Below are 20,935 nucleotides of genomic sequence, written 5' to 3' on the forward strand. Positions count from 1 at the left end.
CTCCTTTCATTTGGTCCCTAAGCACAGTGAGAAAGCCTCTCCCTCACCCACTTATTTTAAGGCAGTGGTAGGTACACCTTACCTTTCAGAGGTATTTCTAGAATACTCAGTTCCCTAGAATTCACTGGTCCCAGGCCTGTTATCCCAGGCAGAGCCATATGGAAAGCAAGGGTTGAGGGGACTGACAGAGGAACAATAGCAGACATCAGGTCAGGGGAACCCTGCCGTATTATGCAAGACCCAAACCCCTTTGGATACTGGACTGGGATTGCTACTACAAAGAGGTTCAAAGGTAAGTACAAAGGCCAATAGAGTAAGAATGCTGAGCTTAGTAGCCTCTCTGGTACTTAAGCTCTTCAAGATCACAACCCACCTCCCCCCACACCCAAGGAAAAAAGTACAGAATGTAGTACTGTCATAGTGCCATCTGCTGGAAAAATAAGATTTGTCCTTAAGCACAGAGGAGCAGCCCGTAAGTCTAAAGCTGTCCAGTGGGTAGGTTGGGATGGAGATAGTAAAGATGCCGATAGATGGAGAAGACAACCATAGGATCGAGAGTGTAATGCAGATACAGAATGGGAAACCCATTCTGTGAGTTTTCATTTTTCTTTTTTTGAGATGGTGTCTTGCTCTGTCACCATGCTGGAGTGCAGTGGAGTGATCTCGGCTCACTGCAACCTCCACCTCCCGGGTTCAAGTGTTTCTCCTGCCTCAGCCTCTCGAGTAACTGGTATTATAGGCGCCCACCACCACACTCAGCTAATTTTTGTATTTTTAGTAGAGATAGCATTTCTTTTTTTTTTTAAAAAAAAGACGGGGTTTCACCATGTTGGTCAGGCTGGTCTTGAACTCCCAACCTCAGGTGATACGCCTGCTTTGGCCTCCAAAATGCTTGGATTACAGGAGTGAGCCACCACACCCAGCCAGAGATAGGATTTCACCATGTTGGCCAGGATGGTCTCGATCTCCTAACCTCATGATCTGCCCACCTTGGCTTCCCAAAGTGCTGGGATTACAGGCGTGAGCCACCATGCCTGGCTGAGTTTTCATTTTTCTTTCTAAAGTTGGTTAAATAAAATAAATAAAAGAAAACACGGCCGGGCGCGGTGGCTCAAGCCTGTAATCCCAGCACTTTGGGAGGCCGAGGCGGGTGGTTCACGAGGTCAAGAGATCGAGACCATCTTGGTCGACATGGTGAAACCCCGTCTCTACTAAAAATACAAAAAATTGGCTGGGCATGGTGGTGCGTGCCTGTAATCCCAGCTACTCAGGAGGCTGAGGCAGAATTGCCTGAGCCCAGGAGGCGGAGGTTGCGGTGAGCCGAAATCGCGCCATTGCACTCCAACCTGGGTAACAAGAGCGAAACTCTGTCTCAAAAAAAAAAAAAAAAAAAGAAAACACAATGGTGTTACTAATCTTTTATAATCCCTAGAAACATCATGGTTTGGGCTCTTAAGAAGTTGTCAGACACACAACAGAGACCACACACAAATGGGCAACAGCTGCCACAAGGAGGCGGCTTGCCTTTTGTACAAAGTTTTTATACACACACACACACACACACACACAAACACATTTATGTACACAGACACAAGAGGATAAAATCCAGTGAGAAGGGCTCACACATGCCCAGGTAGGAAATGGGAGCAGCTTTAACTGCCAGGGTTGAGGCCACAGTAGAGGCACACAGGAAGTGGTACAGAGTAGCAGCCTCCCTCCATCCTCCCACCCTGGGCCAAAGGGAGGACCTACGAGGAAGGACAAGTATTCAAAGGAAGATGGAAGACACTGGAAAGGTACACTCCACCTCTTACTAAATTCTTGAAAGCCCCTAAATGCCTGGCAGGATAGATCACTCCCATGCCTCCTAGCAAGAGGCTAAGTCTACAGTAGGTCTGGCCTTGAACTGCATCAAGCTAAGGTCTGAGGTTGGCTTCTCAACGCACGAATCCATGCTATCTTCTAGGGCCCTTGCAGTAGTAAAAGAGCACCTTCAAGGCTCACCCCACAAACTCAGTCCTCTTGATTCAGAGGTCCTAAGGGTTTTCCTTGACAGACTGAAGGATAAAGGTACAGGAAAAGGAGACAGGTCAGTGCCTTCAGTTAATGCCCTATGGCCTTCCCAATGGGGGAGGAATTGAGGAATCATTAGGGTGTAGGAAAGAGCAAGAAGGTCATCTCAGAGACAATACACATGGAGAAAAAGGTACTCAATGCAGGTGTAGATTCTGCTTTCTTCAACTGGGCGCTTTGCTCAGCAGAGTCCATTTCCAGTGGGGCAGGAGCTCTTCTTGGTGTCTTAAGGGTGACCCCAATTCCCTCAGAGATAATGTCCATGCCCTCAGGATGGCTTGGTCCACAAAATGGAGAGATGGGGCCATGGAAGAGTAGATGTGAAGTAGCAGGACCCAGAGGCACAGGGAGGAAGTCTGCTGTGCCACCAATTTACCTATGGAAAGAAGAGGTAAATGCAAAACCAAAGAAAAGAGAATAATCAAAGACTAGAATGAGCTAGGTCCTGAGACTCACATGGTCTGGGGGGTAAAGAGGCTGGAGAGCTGGAAGCACTGGGAGGCAAGGTTCAGGGCTGGACTCAGAGCTAGAACAAAGAGAGGCAGAATGAGTAAGCAAGCACAGTGTACTCCTTCTTTCCAGATCCCAAACCTTCCCTTCCTTTCCCAAGACCAAGACTACCAGTCAGAACTGCTGGGTTCAGGGCGCCCAAGGGAACTGCTCCATTCAGTTGCAAGGCAGCAGCTTGGGCGGCGGCAGCAGCAGCAGCAGTAGCAGTGGTACTTGGCAGTTGTATTCCAGAGCCTAAAAGGAAAAGAAAAGATGGAATTAGGCCCCAACCCTTGATCTAAAATTCAACCCCATATTCTTCACTTTGCAGAGATATTCTACCTTCTGCCAGTTTGGCCATAAGCTGCAAACATCCACCTGCTGATCCCAGATCCAGCTCCTGGTCCCCATCAGGGAAAGTGATGTCTGTGCCACCATCCAGTTGCTCAGTCACATGGCCAACCCTCATAGGTCGACCAGCAAGCTCAAAGCCATTCAACTGATCCATGGCCCGCCGGGCACACTCAGAGTCAGAGAACTATGAGAAACCCAGGCCATGTTAGTCACCTCCTCACCAAAGACATGCTCTCAAAGCCCCAGTAACATTCCTTAGTCCTACTATCCCAGGAAAACTGTATACTCACTGAGGTACAGTACAACTTTTCTTTCCCAGAAAATATACCCATCACCTCAAAATGGTTGTCGGAAAAGGACCTTTTCTGGTGGACTCAATAGCAGTCACTTTTCAATCTTCCAGCTCCATTAAGAATCTAACAATAGGCCGAGCACAGTGGCTCACACCTGTAATCCCAGCACTTTGGGAGGCCAAGGTGGGCAGACCACCTGAGGTCAGGAGTTCAAGACCAGCCTGGGGAACATGGTGAAACCCCTGTCTCTACTAAAAATACAAAATTATCTGGGCATGGTGGTACATGCCTGTGATCCCAGATGCTTGGGAGGCTGAGGCAGGAGAATCACTTGAACCCAGGAGGCAGAGGTTGTGGTGAGCTGAGATCACGCCATTGCACTCCAGCCTGGGCAACAAGAGCAAAACTGCATCTCAAAAAAAAAAAAACCTCCAACAATGCAAAAGTTTATTTATTTTTTGAGATGGATTCTTGCTCTATCACCAGGCTAGAGTACAGTGGCTCAATCGCAATCTCGGCTCACTGCAACCTCTGCCTCCTAGGTTCAAGCAATTCCCCTGCCTCAGCCTCCCAAGTAACTGGGACTACAGGTACGTGCCACCACGGCCAGCTAATTTTTTTGTGTGTGTTTTAGTAGAGAAGGGGTTTCACTATGTTGGCCAGGATGGTCTTGATCTCCTGACCTTGTGATCCGCCCACCTTGGCCTCCCAAAGTGCTGGGATTACAGGTGTGAGCCACTGCACCCAGCCTGCAAAAGTTTATTACTGCAGGAAACCTAGCCTAACAGGTTATTTAAAAAATGGGTATATTCAATGGAAGACAGGCTGAGAGCCAAGGGCTTTTAATTCAGTTCTTTGTACTAGTAAGTTTGAGTTCTTAGTCAAGTACTAGGAATCTGGAATTCCTAGAAGGGAACGGACCCTAGTGCTGACAGCAAGGCAGCATGCATACCCCATATACACACCAGAGTTGCTGATTAAGTGATCTGCCGACCTGAACACCTTTACTCTCTAGTCCCTTTTATTAGCAGTACCCAGCAACACCCTGGTATAAAGGATTCCCAGTCTGCTGTTTGTATAAGTGTCAAGGTTGTTGACCCAAAAGGCAACAACACAAGGACAAAAATGCTGCACAGAAGCCTTTCCATATCTCAGTCATACAAAGAGCTAGAAAAGGTTACAAAGGTTACTCGCCACCAAAGAACTGTCAACACCACAGCTAGCTTTGTTTAGCTAGCTAACAGTATTACCTGCCTAGGGCCTGGCATGTGGTACTGACAGTTCCTAGGCAGATACTATATATGGCTTGCCTCTACTGGCTACTTCTGAGGTGAGCAATTCCAGTGGCAGAATACAATCTAATGCCCCTCTGCCTGTGGGTAACTGTGGGGGTGTATGCTGCCTGGATTAAACTCAGAAAATACCAGCTTCTATCAGACTTTGTGGCTGGCAGCCAGTTCTCAGCCTGGAGTCACATGGGACTGGAAGAACCAGATATAGGAATTGGAAATAGTTTTGTTGGAATGTCAGTAAAAGGTGAAACTTGCCCATAATTAGGTAGCCTCACTATTTTCCCCACAGTGCTATGTTAATAATTGATCCTTCTCAATGCAGAAATTGCTTCAAATAGGGTAGCACCAGAGGGGAGTATAATTTCCTACTACTCCCCCCGTTATGAGAAACAACAATTCTATAAAGCACGTCTTTAAAAGCCCATACCTAACCTCCCTCACGCCCTCAACCTTTTAGCTGCAGCCTGGTTACTATTACCCAGAGAGCCAAGGTGCAGCACAAGGGAAGCTGGTTGAACTCCTAGACACCCCCATACCAGGACCACTGACAGAGTGTAGGAGCAAAGCTAATATCTCAAGCAATGCTCTCATCTCAAGAGGTAGAAGGCTAGTCCAAGCTTCAGGCACCAGGGTTTATGGGTCATTTAGACAGTTCCTAAAGTAGGAGGATGAAGCTAAGCTGCAAAATCGGACAAGCGGACAAACCCAAAGTAAATAAAAAATTAAAAGGACTAGAGACTCACCGTGATGAAACCATAACCTTTAGAGCGGCCTGTATCTGAATCCTTCATCAGGACAATATTATCAATCTGTAGTAGAATAGTAAGAAATTATTAGTAAACTTTTGACTAGCCCACACACATTCAATCTTTCCTACCCAGATTGTTCTTTTTTTTTTTTTTGGAGACAGAGTCTCACTCTGTTGCCCAGGCTGCAGTGCAGGGTGTAATCATTAATTTTTATATTTTTAGTAGAGATAGGGTTTTACCATGTTGCATGTTGGCCAGGCTGGTCTCATACTTCCGGTCTCAAATGATCCACCAGGTTCAGTTTCCCAAAGTTCAGGAATTACAGGTGTGAGCCATCACGATCTGCCAATATTTCTAACTTTCTACCCAACAAATTATCTCTCCCTCTTTCTCTCTCTTTTTTTTTTTTTTTTTACAAATTACATCTCTATTTATTTATTTTTTGCAGTAGGGTCTCACTCTGTTGCCCAAAATGGAGGGCAGTGGCACAATCATGGCTCACTGCAGCCTTGATCTCTAATGCTCAAGCAATCCTCCCACCTTAGCCTCCCAAGTAACTGGGACTACAGGCATAGGCCACCACACCCAGCTGATTTTTTATTTGTAGAGACAAGATTTTGCTACATTGCCCAGGCTGCTATCGAACTCTTAGGCTCAAGTGATCCTCCTGCCTCAGCCTCCCAAAATGTTGTGATTATAGATTGAGCTACAGTACCTGGCCCAAATCTTTTCAAACAAACAGCAGGGCGTGGTGGCTAATCCCTGTAATCCTAGCACTTTGGAAAGCTGAAGTGGGCAGGCAACATGGCAAAACTTTGTTTCTACAAAAAATACAAAAATTAGCCGGGCATGGTGGTGCACACCTACAGTGCTAGCTACTTTACTGGAATTAGGAGTTCTAGATTCCAGAACTAAAATTTACTAGGTGGGAGGGTCACTTGAGCCTGGGAGGTCAAGGCTATAGGAGCCTCAGGGAAAAAAAAAAGGCCATCTTTTACCAAAACATTTCTACTAATGTTTTTTGTTTTTGTTTTTTCCCCCGAGACAAGGTCTCACTCTGTCACCCAGGCTGGAGTACAGTGACATGGTCTTAGTTTACTGCAGACTCAACCTCCCTGGGCTCAGGGGATCCTCCCACCTCAGTCTCCCAAGTAACTGAGACTACATGCACATGCCACCATGCCCAGTTAATTTTTTGTATTCCTTGTAGGGACAGGGTTTTGCCATGTTACCCAGGCTGCTCTCAAACTCCTGGGTTCAGGCAATCCACCTGCCTTGGCCTCCCGAAGTGCTGAGATTACAGGTATGAGCCACTGTACTCCATTTCTTAATTAGTAATCTTAATCTTACCTACTAATCTTTCTTAATCTGGCCTATTATTTGATTCCATTATGTCTAACTTATTTGTCTACCGAGCACATGAACAGATATGGGGCCAAACTTTCACAGTATAGATTCATATGCCCATCATGATGTACATAGCAGGTTAATCCTGGCCAGGCAGAACAGAGAAGCACACTTAAACACTCACCCTCCCCACTTCTTCCAATTCCCTTCAGAGGTTTTTCTCACTTCTACTCACTTTGCCAAAGGGCTCAAAGATGCCTCGAAGCATGTCTTCAGTGATATTGAAGTGCAGGGAACCCACATAGAGGCGCATTGGTCCACCAGTGCCCTTTTGCAGGTTGTTGGCCATGGCTGCCAGTCGGTTTTTCTCTGCCTGGGGAAGGAGGAAATGATGGGTCATGTCCCACATTCCCTCTCCCCTTAAAATCTTATGGCTGTTTCTCAGCCTGCTCACCTGTGAAGCCTGTACAATGATAGGCACTCCCAGCAACCGTTGCCCAGTTAGCCCAATGGCCAGTGGCACAGACTGGATTTCACAGAATTCCACATAAGCGATGCCCTTAGAACGGCGTGAGTTCCGATCTGAGATGATACGTACATCACGAACCTATCCAGGACACAAAAGAAATCCTGAGTTGGGCATAAAGGGAGCTAGAAAAAAAATAAGCTACTCAGAAGAAAACTAAGGTGGGAGGGTTACCTTGCCTACAGCAGAGAAAAAGTCCTCCAGGTCTCGAGGCCTAATGCGGGCAGCTAACTGCATACAGAAAACTGTGCGGGCATCACGCTCCTCAGGACTCAGATTATCAATTGGCTCCCTAAAGATTGAAATGTGTTGAGACCAGCCCTCCCAGTACCTGGTCACTGTTCTCTAGCTAACCCTTAAGTACTACACATTCCTGTAACTTGGCTCAAATAACCTTTTATTCATAATTCACAATCCCTAAAAAAGTATTCATTATCAACTCACCTGACTGGGCTCTTCTCTCTGAAATGAGGACTCTTACTATGTCCATACCTATGGCTAAAGAATAGAGAAAAACAAGAGGTGACCTTATTCTCACTGGTCCATTGCTGGGTCTTTCATGGTGAGAAAACCAGATCCTAGTACTTTTTTTTTTTTTTTTTTTGAGACAGGGTTTCCACTGTCACCCAGGCTGGAGTGTAGTGGTGCCATCTCAGGTCATTGCAACCTCTGCCTCTGCAATCCTCTCACCTCACCCTCCTTACGGAGCTGGGATTATAGGCACACACAACCACATCTAGCTAATTTTTGCATTTTTTTGTAGAGGCAAGGTTTCACTATGTTGTCCTGGCTGGTCTCGAACTCCTGGGCCCAAGTGATCTTCTGGCCTCAGCCTTCCAAAGTGCTGGGATTATAGGCATGAGCCACTGCACCCAACAGTAAATTTTTAATACCAACCCTTTCTGTGCCTGAGTCAATCACAGTGTGTTATAATAAGCTGTCAATTATGTCAATTATGATCCCGTCAATCACAATGTGTTATAATAAGCTCCCTCAGTGTTCAGAGTATATTTGTTGTTTTATCCAGATTACTATACAAAGGTGAATCTTATTTGCAAAAAGTCATACCCTGTGGCAAGTGGAGGACTCCTGTAGTGCACACAATCCTCACGACGATGGTCCCGACTTCGTGGCTCACTATGTCGATGATCCCAGCTACGGCTACGGTGATGATGCTGCCGATCTCGACTTCGACTCTGACTGTTTCTCCGTCTATGCTGATCCCGGTCTCGACTACGACTACAGATGGCAACAACTCCAGTCATGCCCATATCATGTTTAGGCAACAACCAAGTGCATATACATATTATGTGCATACGTACTATGATCTCATAAGATCATAATAGTGGCCGGGTGCAGTGGCTCACGCCTATAATCCCAGCACTTTGGGAGGCCGAGGCGGGTGGATCACGAGGTCAAGAGATCCAGACCATCCTGGTCAACATGGTGAAACCCCGTCTCTACTAAAAATACAAAAAATTAGCTGGGCACAGTGGCGCATGCCTGTAATCCCAGCTACTCAGGAGGCTGAGGCAGGAAAATTGCCTGAACCCAGGAGGCGGAGGTTGCGGTGAGCTGAGATCACGCCATTGCACTCCAGCTGGGTAACAAGAGTGAAACTCTGTCTCAAAAAAAAAAAAAAAAAGATCATAATAGTGCTAAAAAAGCTCCTACAACTTAGTGATATTACAGATGCTGTAATGTCGTAAAGCATATGTATTACTTATGTGTTTGTGGTAATGCTGGTGTAAACAAAACTATTACCTATTGCACTCCCAGCTGTATAAAAGTATAGCACATCTGATTATGTACAAAGTGGATCTCATGAAGACAGAAAGCAGACTAGTGTTTACTGAATATCAGGAAGGATAGGGAAATGGGGGGGTGGAAAAAACAGAAGTAGATTAATGGGTATAAATATATGATTTGATAGAAAAAAGGGCTGGGCACAGTGGCTCATACCTGTAATCCCAACACTTCGGGAGGCCAAGGTGGGCAGATCATGAGGTCAGGAGTTTGAGACCAGCCTGGCCAATATGGTGAAACTCTGTCTCTACTAAAAATACAAAAACTAGCCGGGCGTGGTAGCACATGCCTGTAGTCTCAGCTACTCGGGAGGCTCAGGCAGAACCTCCACCTCCTGGGTTCATCGTTTGAACCCAGGAGGTGGAGGCTGCAGTGAGCCAAGATTGTGCCATTATACTCCAGCCTGGGTAACAGAGCAAAACTCTGCCTCAAAAAAGAAAAAAAAAGACCCAGGGCTGGGCATGGTGGCTCACACCTGTAATCCCAGCACTGAGGCGGGCAGATCACCTGAGGTCAGGAGTTCAAGACCGGCATGACCAACATGGAAACTACTAAAAATACAAAATTAGCTGGGTGTGGCAGTGCATGCCTGTAATCCTAGCTACTTGGGAGGCTGAGGCAGAAGAATCGCTTGGACCCAGGAGGCAGAGGTTGTAGTGAGCCAAGATTGTGCCATTGCACCCCAGTCTGGGCAACAAGAGCAAAACTCCATCTCAAACAAAAACAAACAAAAAAAAGAAAATTAGCTGAGCGTGATGGTGCTCACCTGTAGTCCTAGCTACTTGGGAGGCTGAGGCAGGAGAATTGTTTGAACCCAGGAGGTAGAAGTTGCAATGAGCCGAGATTGCACCACTGTACTCCAGCCTGGGTGACAGAGCAAGACTCTGTCTCAGGAAAAAAAAAAAAAAAAAAAAAGAAAGAAAAGAAAAAATAAGACCCAGTGTTTGACAGATCAGTAGGGTGACTACAGTGTAAAATAATCTATTATATATTTCAAAATCGCTAGTAGAATATAATTTGAATGTTTCCTAGTATAATGAAAAGACAAATGTTGGTCCAGTCGTGGAGGTTCACGAGTGTAATTCCAGAACTTTGGGAAGCCGAGGCAGGTGGATCACCTGAGGTCGGGAGTTTGAGACCAGCCTGACCAACGTGGAGAAACCACGCCTCTATTAAAAATACAAAATTAGCTGGGTATGGCGGTGCATGACCGTAATCCCAGCTACTTGGGAGGCTGAGGCAGGAGAATCGACTGAACCCAGGAGGCAAGAGGTTGCGGTGAGCCAAGACTGAGATCACACCATTGCACTCTAGTCTGGGCAACAAGAGTGAAAATTCTATATCAAAAAAAACCCAGAAAAACAAACAAAAAAATATTTAAGATGAAGGATATCCCAAGTACACTGATTTGATCTTTACAAATTGTATGTATTAAATTTTACACATACTAGGAACTACATACATCTATTATGCATCAATTAAAAATAAAACAATCATGTATAGTATATACTTTACAATAATGATGTTATTGATTAATGTATTTACTATACTTGTTATCAACATTCTAGAATGTATTACTTCCACTTACCAAAAGAAAAAGTTAACTATAAAACAGACTTAGGCAGGTCCTTCAGGAGGTGCTCTAAAATAAAGCATTGTTACGGCAGAGTACAACTCCATGCATATTAATGCCCTTGAAGACCTTTCGATGGGACAAGATGTGGAGGTGAAAGACCCTCTGTAGGCCTAGTCCCATGTGTCTTTGTGTCTTAGTTTTCAACAATAATGTTTAAAAAGTAAAAGACTAAAAAAATTTTTTAAATAGAAAAAAGCTTATAGAATTAAGGTCATAAAGAAAATTTGTACAGCTGTACAATGTGTTTTGTGTTTTCGGCTAAATGTTTTAATTTTTTTTTTTTTTTTTTTTGAGACAGGTTCTCAATCTGTTGCCCAGGCTGGAATTTAGTGCTACAATCTCAGCTCACTGCAACCTCAAACTCCTGGGCTCAAGCAATCCTCCAGCCTCAGCTTCCCAAGTAGCTGGGAGTACAAATATGCACCACCACACCTGGCTAATTGTTTTTATTTTTTGTAGAGACAGTAGCTTGCTACGTTGCCCAGACTGGTTTTGAACTCTTGGCCTCAAGTGATTCTCCCACCTTGGCTTCCAAAGTGTTAGGATTAAAGATGTGAGCCACAGTGCCTAGCCCAGAATTACTGACCTGCGCTTTCTATCCCTGCTTCTACTATGGCTCCGACTCCTCTTCTTCCTGTGAAAGAGAGTATATATGTATTTTTTAATTGTGAGACAGAGTCTCACTCTGTCATGCAGTGGTGCAATCTCGGCTCACGGCAACCTCTGCCTCCCAGGTTCAAGTGATCCTCGTGCCTTGGCCTCCCAAGTAGCTGGGATTACAGGCATGTACTATTATGCCCAGCTAATTTTTTGTATTTTTAGTAGAGACAAGTGGCCACTCATCTTGAACTCCGGGCCTCAAGTGATCCACCTGCCTCAGCCTCCCAAAGTGGTGGGATTATAAGCATGAGCACCCCACCCAGTCAGGAATGTAAGTTCTTAAAGAGGTTTCATTATCACTGTCAAAGAGTAAGAATTACAGCAAGGCCAGAATGAAATAGAAATAAATGAAAAGACCAAAGCTCAGATGATCCAGCAGGTTCACAGCAATTACCCAATACCAACTTACAGCCCTGAAAGCTGCCAGGCATCCGAAGAGGCCATTTTCCCCCCAAAGCCAAGCAAAACCTGGTGTTTCCAAATCATGAGTCCTCTTGCCTTTTTTTGAGACAGAGGGGGGTTTCAACATGTTAGTCAGGCTGGTCTCGAACTCCTGACCTCAGGTAATCCACCCACTTTGGCCTCCCAAAGTACTGGGATTACAGGCATGAGACACCACACCCGGCCCCTCTTGTTGTTTTATTCAAATGAAGCATATCGATTCCAGGACTGATCCACAAATCTACACTGGAAAATGAAGACTAGATCATTACATCAAGTCACCATTATTCTCATGACCCAGTGGAGCCATTATTAAAAGTCAACAGTCTTAAGACTCCCTATTCTGGTTGTTTCTTCCTATTCTGGTTATTTCTCCAATGGACACCAGTTTCCCTTCCCCAAATTGCCAACTCATTTCTTCCTCCCACACTCACTTGCTTGTCTCCTTGATGGTGCTGCTTCCATTGGTCCCACTGCCACTGTTGCTGGTGCTGCTGGTGGTATTGCTAGGATAATCCTTTTTGACTTCTTTCCTTTGTTGCTCATCCTGAGGCATTCACCAGGAAAATGTCACAAGGTACAAACAAGGTGGCAGACACACAGATTCCATTGGACAAAGGGAACAAAGGTGGACAAGGAAGAAATCAAAGCTCTTGATTATCTAGCCAGATTTTGAGCACCTCTATTTCCTAACAAAGGGAGTAAGAGAAGAAACAAAAAAACTACATAAAAGGAAGACATCAGCATGACAGATTCTGATGTCAAACTTCAGCTAACACCTGTTCCACCGACATTTCCCAGGAGAGTTACAAATTGGTGCTAGGCCAGGGCAGTGGTTCATGCCTATAATCCCAGTACTTTTAGAGGCTGAGGCTGGTGGATCAATAGAGGCCAGAAGTTTGAGACCAGCCTGGCCAACATGGTGAAACCCCATCTCTACTAAAAATACAAAAATTAGCCAGGCATGGTGGCACACGCCTGAAGTCCCAGCTACTCGGGAGGCTGAGGCAGGAGAATCATTTGAATCTGGGAGACAAAGGTTGCAGTAACTGGGACTGCACCACTGCACCCCAGCATGGGCAACCTAGTGAAACTCTGTCTCCAAAAGAAAAAGAAAAAGAAACAGGAGGAAGTGGGAGAGAGAGAGAGGGAAAAGCAAGCAAGCAAGCAAGCAAGAAAATTGGTGTTAGGTGGGCCAGGTGCAGTGGTTCATGCCTGTAATCCTAGCACTTTGGGAGGCCAAGGCAAGTAGATTGAGCCCAGGACTTCAAGACCAGCCTAGGCAACATAGCAAGACCCTGTTTCTATAAAAAAAAATATTAAAAAAGAAATTGGGCCAGGTGTGATGGCTCACGCCTGTAATTCCAGCACTTTGGGAGGCCGAGGCGGGCAGATCACGAGGTTAGGAGATCAAGACCATCCTGGCAAAACCCCGTCTCTACTAAAAATACAAAAATTAGCCGGGTGTGGTGGTGCATGCCTGTAATCCCAGCTACTCAGGAGGCTGAGGTACAAGAATCGCTTGAATCCAGGAGGCAGAAGTTGCAGTGAGCCAGGACTGCACCACTGCACTACAGCCTGGCAACAAATCAAAAAAAAAAAAAAAAGAGATTGGTGCTAGGTCTGAGATACAATGACTTGCTACGGTGTCAAGTCATTTTGAGCAAAGCACAGATTACCAATAACACACAATGTGCCCAACCCAACCCTGGTTTCTGAGGCCCCCCTTTTTTTTTTTGAACCAAATGAGGCCTTCTTAAAATTATGACTCTTAACTACAGTCTCCAGCAAAGTGTACTATGTCTCTTATGATTATTCTAAATAATAAACAAGAAGGGAAAGAGGATTCATAAAATGTTGAAAGTTGAAAGTGATGATCCACAACTACTCTTTCTTATTAACCCAATTCCAGGAGCGAGGTGGAAAATATTACCTCTTCTTTTTTATAGGGAGCTTCCAGCATGGCCTCAATCACTATATCAAAGTCATCAGATGCCATTCTGTCAGATCTGAGGAGAGGATATTAATATGTAAGAAGCTGTTTTATATTTTTCCTCCCTTTCCAGCATCACACATTTCCTTTCCCCTCCAAGAAACAGACTTCAGGTTATACAGATTTCAGTTCTGTTTCTTGAACTGCAAAGGGACCTTACCAGATGTCACTTACTCTAGGTTTATTTTTACGCTCTACAGATCTGAACTATTTCTGCTTTGTGGCTTGGAATAGTCAAGGATAGGCCAGGCAAGGTGGCTCACACCTGTAATCCCAGCACTTTGGGTGGCCAAAAAAATAACAAAGAAAAAAAAATTAAAAAATATAGGCGCATTATTTCCAATGAAAAGGTAAAGAGGTAAGACTAAAAATCAGAAGTCAAAGCAACACCAAAATGCAGATTTGCTCTAAGGTCTTCCTCTCCACCCACCCCAATCACCAATAATTAGGGCTTTATCCCTAAGCATTTTCTATCCAATATCAACTATAGTTTAGGTAACTCAGAAATATAAGGATTAAGACAGGCTCCACCAATCACATTTTGAAACCTTTCTGTCCGAAAGGCAAGGTAAAACTTGCCTCCCCCAAGCTTTCACATCTAGCAACTGCCTTTCCCCAGGCTGTCCACCACTAGTTTGTCAAATAGAAAAACAGAACATACCAAAGAAAAACCATTAGGATAAATTATTCAAAAATTATTGGTCTGAAATTATCAACCCATACAACATGGATGAATCTCAAAATAATTATAGAGAGTGAAAGAAACTAGCCCCCCCACCAAAAAAAGTATACAATGAACAATTCCATTTATATAAAATTCTAAAAAATGCAAACTAACCTATACTCACAGAAAGCAGATCAATGGTTGCTTAGGGATAGGAGTAATGGGAAGGGCTGGGAAAAAAAGAATTTTAAAAGGGCATAAGAAAAACTTTGGGGCCAGGAGTTGTGGTTCACACCTGCAATCCTAGCACTGTGGAGGCTGAGGCAGGTGGATCGGATCACCTGAGGTCAGGAGTTCAAGACCAACCTAATATGGTGAAACCTCATCTTTACTAAAAATACAAAAATTAGCCAGGCATTGTGGCACATTCCTGTAATCTCAGCTACTTGGGAGACTGAGACAAGAGAACTGCTTGAACCCCCAAAGAGGAGATGGCAGTGAGCCGAGATCATGCCACTGCACTCCAGCACTCTAGCACTCCAGGGTGACAGACCAAGATTTTGTCTCAAAAAAAAAAAAAAAAAAAAAATTAGCCAGGTGTGGTGGCAAGTGCCTGTAATCCCAGCTACTTGGGAGGCCTGCAAAGGCCAAGATCATGCCATTGCACTCCAGCTTGGGTGACACAGCAAGACCCTGTCTCAAATAAATAAAAACAGGCCGGGCACAGTGGCTCACACCTGTAATCCCAGCTACTAGGGAGACTGGGGCAGAATTGCTTGAACCCAGGAGGCGGAGGTTGTGGTGAGCCGAGATGGTGCTATTGCACTGTAGCCTGGGTAACAAGAGTAAAACTCCGTCTCAAAAATTAATAAATAAATAAAACAAGCTGGGTGCAGTGGCTTATACCTGTAATCCCACCACTTTGGAGGCCAAGGCAGGCAGATGACTCAGGAGTTCGAGACCAGCCTGGCTAGCATGGTGAAATCCCGTCTCTACTAAAAATACAAAAAATTAGCCAAGCATGGTGGTGTGTGTCTGTAATCCCACCTACTTAGGAGGCTGAGGTAGGAGAAGTGCTTGAACCTGGGAGGTGAAGGTTGCAGTGAGCCAAGATCCCACCACTGCATTCCAGCCTTGGCAAAAGAGCAAGACTCCATCTCAAACACACACAAAAAAAAAACCCTGAGGAATTTCTACACGAGGAGGCTATCACAATCACACTTTTTCTCATTTCTTGTTTTACTTCCTGTTTTTTATTTGAGACGGGGTTTCGCTCGTTACCCAGGCTAGAGTGCAATGGCGCGATCTCGGCTTACCGCAACCTCCGCCTCCTGGGTTCAAGCAATTCTCCTGCCTCAGCCTCCCAAGTAGCTGGGACTACAGGTGCGCACCACCATGCTCAGCTAATTTTTGTATTTATAGTAGAGACAGGGTTTCACCTTGTTGACCAGGATGGTCCGATCTCTTGACCTCATGATCCACCCGCCTCGGCCTCCCAAAGTGCTGGGATTACAGGCTTGAGCCACTGCGCCCAGCCTGACTTTTTCATAACTAAGAACTTTGCTGGCTAGGCACCGTGGCTCACACCTGTAATCCCAGCACTTTGGGAGGTTGAGCCAGGTGGATTACCTGAGGTCAGGAGCTTGAGACCAGCCTGACCGATATGGTGAAACCTTGTCTCTACTAAAAATACAAAAATTAGCTGGGCATGGTGGCAGGTGCCTATAGTCTCAGCTACTCAGGAGACTGAGACAGGAGAATCACTTGAACCTGGTTGGTGGAGGTTGCAGTGAGCAGAGATCACACCACTGTACTCCAGCCTGGGCGGCAGGGTGAGACCCCTGCCTCAAAAAAAAAAAAAAAAAAAGAGCTTTGTCCTCTTTAAAGTAGCTAATGCCCTGTGCAACAGTGCAGCCCTGGTTCCCCTAAGAATCCATATCCTATTTTGACAATTTGAAAAGTATAATAGTAACTACACCTATGATTTACAGTACCTACAACTGCTAGGTACTGTGCTAAGTATGTTATAAAGAGATAAGATTCTTAGAGAAAAATTACTTGGAGCAAAATTTTAGGGTTAAAATGGAAATCAAACCAAAATCAAATAAAGCAGTATACATAAAAACCAGTGAACTCGGCCGGGCACAGTGGCTCACGCCTGTAATCCCAGCACTTCGGGAGGCCGAGGCGGGTGAATCACGAGGTCAAGAGATCGAGACCATCCTGGTCAACATGGTGAAACCCCGTCTCTACTAAAAATACAAAAAATTAGCTGGGCATGGTGGCGCACACCTGTAATCCCAGCTACTCGGGAGGCTGAGGCAGGAGAACTGCCTGAACTCAGGAGGCAGAGGTTGCGGTGAGCCAAGATTGCGCCATTGCACTCCAGCCTGGGTAACAAGAGTGAAACTCCATCTCAAAAAAAAAGTGAACTCAGTTTCTTTTTTTGAGAGGGAGTCTCAATCTGTCACCTAGGCTGGAATGCATTGGCACAATCTCAGCTTACTGCAACCTCTGCCTCCCAGGTTCAAGTGATTCCCTTGCCTCAGCTTCCCAAGTAACTGAGATTACAGGTGACTGCCACAATGACCAGCTGATTTTTGTATTTTTAGTAGAGATGGGGTTTCACCATGTTGGCCAGACTGGTCTCGAACATCTGACCTCAGGTGATCCGCCCACCTCGGCCTCCCAAAGTGCAGGAATTACAGGCATGATCCACTGTGCCAGACTTCAATTTATTATAACAACTTTATATTTATTTCACAATCAAAGATAACAAATGCTGCAGAAAGATAATGTGATTCATACACAAATTTTTTAAAACTAAGGTTTTTTGAACTGCTCAGTCATATACAGCTCAAGTGCTGGACAGAGCGGGTGGCCCATGTCTGCAATCCCACCGCTTTGGGAGGCTAAGCTGAAGAATGGCTTGAGGCCAGGAAGTCTAAATCAGCAACATAGTGAGGCCTTATTTTAAAAAAATACAAAAATTAACTGGGCATGGTGGCGCGTGCCTGTAGTCCCAACAACTTGGGAGCCTGAAATGGAAGGATCGCTTGAACCCAGGAGGTTGAGGCTGCAGTGAACTGTGATCATGCCACTGCAATCCAGCAAAATCTGAAAAAGAGAAAAGGTCACACAGTTCAAATTGAGGCACTAATTTTTTATTTTTATTTTGAAACAGGGTTTCACTCTGTTGCCCAGGCTGGAGGGTAGTGCTGCAAATCTCAGCTCACTGCAACCTCTGCCTCTCTAGCTCAAGCAAGTCTCCTACCTCAGCCTCCCGAGGAGCTGGGACCACAGGTGTGCACTACCATGCCCGACTAACTTTTCACATTTTTGAGTTGTTATGTAGAGACACAGTCTGACTATGTTGCCCAGGTTGGTCTCAAATTCCTGGACTCAAGAGATCCAACCACCTTAGCCTCCCAAAGTGGTGGGATTACAGGCGTGAGCCACCACATCCGGCCAGGGAAGCTCATTCTTGTTCAGAAAGGTTTTCTGACTCCAAATCTAACATTATATCCATTATATCAGGTTACTTCTCATATGGTAATTAACTTTAAAGGAAAAAAAAAGTACACAGTATACCAATATATCTACTTTTAAATATACACTCACTGAACATTAATGTTCTTCTGATAGGTTTATCAAAACAATCAGTTCCATTAGCCAAACCTCACTGTGAGTCTTCTGTATCTCTGGTATGTACAGTATATACACACAAGTATTAGAAACCAGACTAATATATACTATCTAATTCACTGTGGGAAAATGGTTCTTTTTTTTTTTTTTTTTTTTTTTTGAGACGGAGTATCGCTCTTGTTACCCAGGCTGGAATGCAATGGCACGATCTCGGCTCACCGCAACCTCCGCCACCTGGGTTCAGGCAATTCTCCTGCCTCAGCCTCCTGAGTAGCTGGGATTACAGGCACACACCACCATGCCCAGCTAAGTTTTTGTGTTTTTAGTAGAGACGGGGTTTCACCATGTTGACCAGGATGGTCTCGATCTCCTGATCTCGTGATTCACCCGCCTCGGCCTCCCAAAGTGATGGGATTACAGGCTTGAGCCACCGTGTCCGGCCACGGGAAAACGGTTCTAAAAAGAAGTTTTTCATACGCAGCTGTTTCTTTCAGTCATTTTGACTGCCAAGTCTATACAAATTTTCTGTTAGAAACTGTTTTTTACAATTTGCCTTTTCCCCTCCAAATGAAATGCTTGATTTCCAGAACTGCTCATTGTTGAGTGCCAATGCAGGGTAGGGACAACTTAACACACATATTAAAACTTTCACTTAAGTTTACAAGCCTCTACAAATGAACTTCTTTGTATGAAATTTTCACTCAGAAACAAATGAATCTAAGTACAGACATATACAACGCAACACAGTATTTTAAAACGTGCAATCTCACTGGGTTTAGTGTCTTTCTAAATGTCCTAAAAGCAATAAGGCGGCAAACACTATGCGTTTTCAGGCTGGTAGTTTTCTAACTGTCTTCATGTCCCAATTTAGGATTAAGGTCTACTCAATCTCATCCATACACAGAATACAGAATATAGTGTTTTCTTCCAACCTGCTCCAAAAACATCATTAGAAACCCACAATCACGTCAGTTCCAAGACCAGGACATAGCACAAGCCAACAGGCAGACCCCATTGCTAAAGAGGGCAAAGAGAACCACTGTCAGCCCAGTTCGGGAAGAATTCACCAAAAGCTGGAGCCCCAAGGGGTGATGGTAGCGCCATCTCCTGGGTCTGATCACTTAGCTGGGCACAAATACCTCCAAACTGAAAGGCAGCTTAATAAAGAAGAGGAACAATGAGAAAGATAAAAACATTACTTGAAGGACTACCCTCCCCATGTTGTGGAGCTTTAAAAAAATGGTCCTATAGGCAACCAACTGGCACAATCTCTGCGGGAACCAGTGTCCCAGAGCTCAATCTTCATATGTGGCCTCATCATACGCCTAGGAACGAGTGCTTGAAAAAGTTAAAAGGGAAAAGCCCATAAAAGTCAATACAGCGATCATGAATCTTCGAGACTACAGATTGAGGAAGAAAGCTCAATTCCCTTCTCTCTCTCTCTCTCTCTCTCTGAATAAGTGGTAAGAGTGGCTGAAAACTGATGATACGTGTTGTCTCAGGCCAGGAGGGTCGATGTTCCCTCTCCAGTGTGGGCAACCCTAAATGTCACGGCTTCAGGGACCCGGAAAGAAAAATCACAGGATCCTAGAAACCGTATTTTTATCGGCACAGGATACAGCCACGAGGGTGCCCACCTCTAAAGTTGTGCCAATGGGCTACATTTTAAGTAGCTAACACTTCCAAGTCAAAACAAACCAAAAAAATTTTTTTAATTTAAAAGTTCGCCTAAATCTGTTCATGACGCCATTTTCTGCCCGTGACGTCAGGGGGAGGTGCCGTGCAGCTACGTCACGCATTAGTGACGTCTGGTGGGGGAACCGGGTTTCGGGGTTTCTCACCAGTTCCGGGTCCCCGCAGGGATGTCCCGGTTCTCTCCGTTCCTTTGAGTATGTTGCAGGGAGTGAAGCTCGGATACTTCCTACAGTCTAGGCAAGAAAAGCACCAGTGCAGATAGAGCTACTCCTCTTCCCGCAAAATGGCGGCAGCTCCACCGTCTTCCAGAACCTTCCCCAATCTGCGCATGCGCCAAAACACCCAGGCGTTGGCAGTACCCTCACTGGTTTCGCGGCAACCGTCCAAAGTACAGGTTCTCATTGGCTAAAGCCCTAAGTATGGGTGGAGCAAACTCAAACGCGTCTTAGCAACCACTGCATTCCCGTTGATTGGCTAACCTCAGAGACTTCAGAAAAGGGAAGCATCCTTTGGTAGCCGCCCATCACTCTCTCATTGGTTAAATGACTTGCGGAGGGCGGGGGAAAATGGGACGGAGATCTGGAGTGAAGAAGCCACCTACCCAACTCCCAGCGCTAGTGTAAACTAGACCAATGCGATGGGCGGAGCCAACGAAGAGGGACAGTTGACATCCTTTACTACCCCTGCTCTCATTTGCCGGAGTCACATCGGCCTTCCCAGTTAAACTTTGTAGAGAATAGCGGCGTTTGCTTCCCGTCGAGATCCTAAACTCCACATCCCGGTCATGAGCCGGCTACCTACAGAACCCTCCCGACCACCTCTCCTGAGCTCGGTGCTTGGGACCTAGGAAAAGCAGGTCTTGCCACAGACTTGTCTTCGTCCACACTTTGCCCTATCGTCAAAGCCTGGTTCCACAGGTCACAACTTTCGTTGAAATCAGTGCCCCCTTCACCCCCCATTTCCCACTGCAAGTGTAAATTTGAGTTTTTAAGGTGATTCCTTGGATGTAGCAGTACTCTGAGGCCTCTAACTGGAAAAAAGGAACTGATGTCCACCCTCACTTTCCAAGGTCCTCTAGGAGCCCCTAGACATTTCAGTGGTCTACTGTAGCTACCAAAAATGTAGCTGGTTGTAACATGGGGAGAGCCAGAGTCCGAGGACCTAATTCCAATTCTGACTTGGCTAACATCACATCATTGTACCGATTTCCAATTCTCCCTCTGTAAAATGGAAAACTGGACTAGATGGACTAGACTTCAAACTGTAACTGTG

General features: G+C 45.3%; 1 protein-coding gene across 8 annotated transcripts; it reads right to left on the minus strand.

The window, feature by feature from the left end:
- Positions 1–1,403: 1,403 nt before the first annotated feature.
- On the minus strand, positions 1,404–19,987 carry RBM23 (RNA binding motif protein 23). 8 transcript variants are annotated; one of them, XM_002753613.7, is made up of 14 exons: positions 19,810–19,987; positions 13,600–13,675; positions 12,101–12,213; positions 11,152–11,199; positions 8,192–8,362; positions 7,568–7,621; positions 7,298–7,415; positions 7,052–7,204; positions 6,833–6,970; positions 5,245–5,310; positions 2,905–3,100; positions 2,695–2,817; positions 2,530–2,599; positions 1,404–2,449 (listed from the first exon to the last, which is right to left on the minus strand). In XM_002753613.7, exons 2-14 carry the CDS (start codon positions 13,663–13,665, stop codon positions 2,446–2,448), a joined length of 1,320 nt encoding a protein of 439 aa, XP_002753659.3. In that variant the 5' UTR covers positions 13,666–13,675; positions 19,810–19,987; the 3' UTR covers positions 1,404–2,445. The 8 variants fall into 8 exon arrangements, 7 of the variants coding, with proteins under 7 accessions (XP_002753659.3, XP_009003988.3, XP_035115993.3 ...); XR_013521099.1 differs by lacking the exon at positions 2,905–3,100; XM_009005740.5 differs by lacking the exon at positions 11,152–11,199.
- Positions 19,988–20,935: the final 948 nt, after the last annotated feature.

Source organism: Callithrix jacchus, chromosome 8 (genome assembly GCF_049354715.1).
Source record: "Callithrix jacchus isolate 240 chromosome 8, calJac240_pri, whole genome shotgun sequence".
In the NCBI taxonomy this organism is placed as follows: Eukaryota; Metazoa; Chordata; class Mammalia; order Primates; family Cebidae; genus Callithrix; species Callithrix jacchus.

Bases quoted from the DNA above. Each gene is read 5' to 3' on its own strand.
- RBM23 (XM_002753613.7), bottom strand. From the start codon at position 13,665: ATGGCATCTGATGACTTTGATATAGTGATTGAGGCCATGCTGGAAGCT. The intron at 12,214-13,599 runs GTAATATTTTCC...TGAATGCCTCAG, and splicing joins CTCCCTATAAAAAAGAAGAG to GATGAGCAACAAAGGAAAGA. The intron at 8,363-11,151 runs GTCAGTAATTCT...TGCCATCTGTAG, and splicing joins AGCAGGGATAGAAAGCGCAG to TCGTAGTCGAGACCGGGATC.